General features: G+C 63.5%; 1 protein-coding gene across 2 annotated transcripts; it reads left to right on the forward strand.

Annotated features, from left to right (window-relative positions):
• Positions 1–337: 337 nt before the first annotated feature.
• On the forward strand, positions 338–3,690 carry CD79B (CD79b molecule). 2 transcript variants are annotated; one of them, XM_006146794.3, is made up of 6 exons: positions 338–513; positions 1,165–1,215; positions 2,052–2,366; positions 2,574–2,692; positions 2,968–3,009; positions 3,116–3,690. In XM_006146794.3, exons 1-6 carry the CDS (start codon positions 447–449, stop codon positions 3,212–3,214), a joined length of 693 nt encoding a protein of 230 aa, XP_006146856.1. In that variant the 5' UTR covers positions 338–446; the 3' UTR covers positions 3,215–3,690. The 2 variants fall into 2 exon arrangements, with proteins under 2 accessions (XP_006146856.1, XP_006146855.2); XM_006146793.3 differs by having other exon boundaries at positions 339–513; positions 1,162–1,215.
• The last annotated feature ends 753 nt before the right edge of the window (positions 3,691–4,443 follow it).

The following is a 4,443-nucleotide window of genomic DNA, read 5'->3' on the forward strand; positions in this document are numbered from 1 at the left end:
AGGGCTGGTCCAGGCCACGGCGGCCAAGCTAGGATTTATTCACAGCCCCGTGTGTTCCGCTGTGTCCAGAATCAGCTAAGACTCCGGGTTCTGCCCTCCTGCAGGTGGAGGCTGGCAGGCCCAGGGGGTGGCCACGGGAGGGGCGGGATGCTGAGAGGCGAGCACAGGCTGCCCCCAGAAGACTCAGAGGCCCCTCCCAGGGGCGGTCACAAAGACCCCAGCTGTGCTTCCTAAGCTGGCCCACCTTCAAGCCAGCTGACAAGAGCCCACCCTCCCCCAGGGTCCCCGGAGAGCTGGTGCCTCCCCTGGGTCCCGATTTGCATGGCAGGAAGTGGCCTGGTGGGGAAGAGGCGGGGAGGGGACAGGCTGCAGTCCGGGCAGTTACACGTTTTCCCCCAGAAGCCTCAGACGTGGTCCCGGGCTTGGGGTCGGGACGGCGCGGGACCATGGCCGGGCTGCTGCTGCCCCCCGCGCCCAGCACCTGGCTGCTGGTGGCACTGCTGCTGCTCTCAGGTAGGCCCACAACCCGCTCGCCCACTCTGGCTGGCCCTGCAGGCATGACTCCCGCTCTCTCCAGCTCCTTCCTGGGTCTCGCTTACTTTCTGCCCCCTGGACACCCTGAGGCCTAGGTCTGGGGTCTCAGCCTGGTCATGGGTTCTGGGTCTGTAGCCCTAACCCCTCTCGTGCCTGGTGGGTGTTGGGCTGAGCTGGGCTTGAAAGGAACTAGACTCGGCAGCTGTGACCACAGCCAGGCTGGGCCCCAGGAGAAGAGACAGTGGCTCAGCCCCAGGCCCTGGGGAACCGTGCAGGTGAGGTGGGGGAGAGGCTGTCCCAGCCTGACCTTGGGAAATGCATGTTCCAGAAACAGTCCCTCCTCAGCTGGAAGATGGGAGACTCCTCCAGGCCATAACTTCCCCACGGCCTTGTTTAGAGACCTGCTCAAGGCCACCGAGGGCCAAAAGCAGAATGGGGGCTAGGGCTGGGGCTGGGCATTCTGGTCCTCCCAGTCTGCTCTTGTCTCCCCATACAGGGGGCAGGGAGGAGTCTTGAAGCTGCTGTCCTGGGAGGAAGTGGTCCTGGGAATGCACGGGGTGCAGGGGTGGGGCAGCCAGCTCAGAGGGGGCGGCTCTGACCCAGCCCCACCCACCTCCTCCCACCCAGCAGGCGAGCCGGTGCCAGCTGCCGAGACAAAGGACTTGTACCAGAACCCCGAAGGTCAGTGAGCCCGCCCGCCCCTTCTGGAGACCAGGATGCCCGTGTCCAGTGCTGGTCATGGTCCCAGGGCTATCCCTGTCCCATGCAGGACTCCCACCCCCAGGTCCCAGCCTAGCCAGCTGTCATCCTCACCCCACACAGTGCTGGCCACAGAGGGGCTGCGGTACACCTGGGCACCAGAAGAGGGAGCCACAAGGGCTCCACCAAGGCCTCAGGCCCAGTGGGAGCCAGGCCCAGCCTTGGACTGAGTCCTTCCGGCAGGATTTGCCGTGTGAGGAGATCAGGGATTTCCCAGGGGCCATTCTCTGGGAGCGAAGCAGGAGGGAGGATCTTCCGAGCAGAGGGAGAGCATTCTGACCGAGGACGCGGGTTCAGGAGTAAACAGCAGAGCAGGGCCATGCAGGAGGGTAGGGGAACGATGGGGGAAGATAGGCAGAGAGCCGATGACCCCAATGCTAGGCAAAGGGCTTGGCCTTTATCCCCTGGAGGTTGTCGGGGAGCCCTGAGAACTTCAAACAGGTTCAGGGGAGTGCAGGGGAGCCCAGAAGCAGAAGCACCAGGGTAGGCCTAGGCTTGTCCCATGGGCCTCCAGGCCTTTTCTAGAGGAACGCTGGATGGGGGGAGGGGTGGGCAGGAAGGGGCAGGTGGCTTGGTCCACGGCCTCTCACATGGCTCGGCTCCGCACACCTCTGCCTCTCGCCTGTCCCACACCCTGAGAAGCAAGGGTAGCTGAGGAGGCTGGGCCTGGAGGTCAGGGCCACCTGGGGCAGGGCTGCAGCAGGGCTGGTGGTCAGGGCTACCAAGTGGGATTTTGAGCCTGGCCTTGGTGCCCACAGGAAGCCCTTGTTCCTGGATCTGGCAGAACCCACGTTTCATGGCCAAGAAACGAGGCTCCAGGGTGACAATGCAGTGCCACTTAGGCAGTTCCAGCTTGGGCACGGTGAAGTTGCTCCTGCAGCGGGAAACAGACCGGGAGCCCCAGCTGCTGCACCTGGAGAAGGGCCGCATAGAGCAGACCGAGGAAGGCAGCATGTCCAACCTCACCATCATCGGCATCCAGTCTGAGGACAGCGGCATCTACTTCTGCCAGCACGAGTGCATCGGGGCCTCCCAGAGGGAGCTGGGCTGCGGCACCGAGCTGCGCGTGATGGGTACGTGCCGGGACGCGGCTTCGCGTAGCCATCGGGCCCACCTCTGCCTGGCCTGCCACCGGTGGACGGGGGCCGCCTGTGCAGGTGGCTGTGGCCCTGGAGCTCTCAGGAAGCAGGTCCTGAGGGTGCACACCCCACTGCAAGCCCAAAGTGTAGACCCCAAGGAGAACCTGCCACTCAGCCTCACGGCCCCGCCCTCGCCCCTAGGGTTCAGCACCCTGGCGCAGCTGAAGCGGCGGAACACGCTGAAAGACGGCATCATCATGATCCAGACGCTGCTCATCATCGTCTTCATCATCGTGCCCATCTTCCTGCTGCTGGACAAGGTGACCAGGGCAGCGGGGGCCCTGGGGCCAGCAGGGGGACTGCAGGGAGGCCAGACACAGGCGGGTCTGCGGCTCCCCGGCCCTGGTTCTGGCCTCCCCGGCCCAACCCCAGAAGCTGCCCACTGGCCACTCATTAATTCAGCCAGTTGTTCTTGGGCGAGCATCACCCTGCCCCCCTGAGCCCCAGGCCCAGCTCCCTGCCCCTCCCCAGTCTGCCCCAGCACAGTCTGGGGCTGGGGCCACTACCACTCTGATCCCTGTCCCTCCGCCCCCAGGATGACAGCAAGGCCGGCATGGAGGAAGATCACACCTATGAGGTAAGCAGCAGGGGCTCCTGGCTGCTCTGAGGCAAGTGCTCCATCAGCCCCATTTGTCACTATGGCTGGGTGTGACCCAGGCTTGAGCTCCATTTCATGTCTGCAGGGCCTGGACATTGACCAGACAGCCACCTACGAGGACATCGTGACTCTGCGGACAGGGGAGGTGAAGTGGTCCGTGGGCGAGCACCCAGGCCAGGAGTGAGGGGCCGGCACCTCACGCCCCGAGCACAACCTCCAGGGCCTCACAGACTGCTTCGAGGTCACCGGACTCACAGCTCATCTCTCCTCTGGACTCTCAGACGGACTATGAAGCCGGCCCGCCAGAGCGGCCTCCCTCGCCCCACTCCAGCCCCTGCTCACCAGCTCTTGCCAAAGGGCCTGGATAGAAGGGCAACAGGAAAGTGATCTGGAGTGGGGAGTTCTCTGCAGGTAGACTGGACACAGCCTTCTGGGGGTGCTGTGCAGGATGCGTCCCCATATTTGGGACAGAGAAGACAGAGACTTGTCCAGAGCCTGCAAATGGACTCAGCGCCGACGGGCTTGCAGTCGTGCCTGAGAAGGACCACGACTGGGTCCCAGGGCCACCTGGAACTTCACCACTCCCCCATCCTCTCCCACCCAGGGGCCCTTGCCTTGAGCTCATTCTCCCATGGAATAAACAATGCGTCTTGAGATTCACGCACCGTGATGTCTTACGGGCTGACGGGAATGTTTATGTGGGTACTCATGTTGTCTGAATGTGGCACCTGTGAGCCCATGAGGGGGTGGAGGGGGGTGCCTGCCGTGTCACCTCCTCTTCTCTTGAAAGTCGGAGCCTGTAGTCACCGCCCCTCTTTCCTTTTCTCCTCTGGCCCCAGCTAGGCCTGGCGCTGTGGTAGATCTGGCTGGCCCCTCCCCTGGCCAGGATGCCTTTGCCCAGCACGGCACTAGCCAGCCAGCAGCAACTGGGTCCTGCTCTGGGGGGTCCCTCCCCCATCCACCCCAACCCTGCTGTCCTCTGAGGTCCTCTGCCTGGGACAGTCCAGGCCTTACCGGCCCAGCCCATGGAGCCGGCTTCAGCTCCTGCCCATGCAGCCTGCACCAGCTTTGGTTCCAGTTGTTCTAGATGCTCCCCAAGGGCAGGGGCTTCCCCGCCTCTACCACACACCTTCACCCCTGCCAAGCCTGGGACTTTTTAATTAAGTTAGACCCAGAGTCATCAGGTGAAAGATTCCTAAAAGGGCAGTCTGGGTGGCGAAGTTTGGGGTCCTGAGGTAGGTGAGCCCCTCAGACTTCCCTCGTATCACCCTGAAGGATCCCTAGGGCCGCAGATTTAGGGCCCCGACCCACCAGCTGTGGGAGTTACTGGGAATAGCCCACAGCTGGGAGGGCAGGAGCACGTCATCTGAGCTTGCAAAGCCTCCCTCCCAGCCAGGCTGTGCTCTGCTTCCT

This window comes from Tupaia chinensis, unplaced genomic scaffold, assembly GCF_000334495.1.
Source record: "Tupaia chinensis unplaced genomic scaffold, TupChi_1.0 Scaffold000187_1, whole genome shotgun sequence".
NCBI classification, from domain to species: Eukaryota; Metazoa; Chordata; class Mammalia; order Scandentia; family Tupaiidae; genus Tupaia; species Tupaia belangeri.

Excerpts from the sequence above, each read along its gene's own strand:
- CD79B (XM_006146793.3), top strand. The coding sequence starts at position 447 with ATGGCCGGGCTGCTGCTGCCCCCCGCGCCCAGCACCTGGCTGCTGGTG. Across the intron at positions 2,693-2,967 it reads TCTTCCTGCTGCTGGACAAG|GATGACAGCAAGGCCGGCAT; the intron begins GTGACCAGGGCA and ends CTCCGCCCCCAG. Across the intron at positions 3,010-3,115 it reads AGGAAGATCACACCTATGAG|GGCCTGGACATTGACCAGAC; the intron begins GTAAGCAGCAGG and ends TCATGTCTGCAG.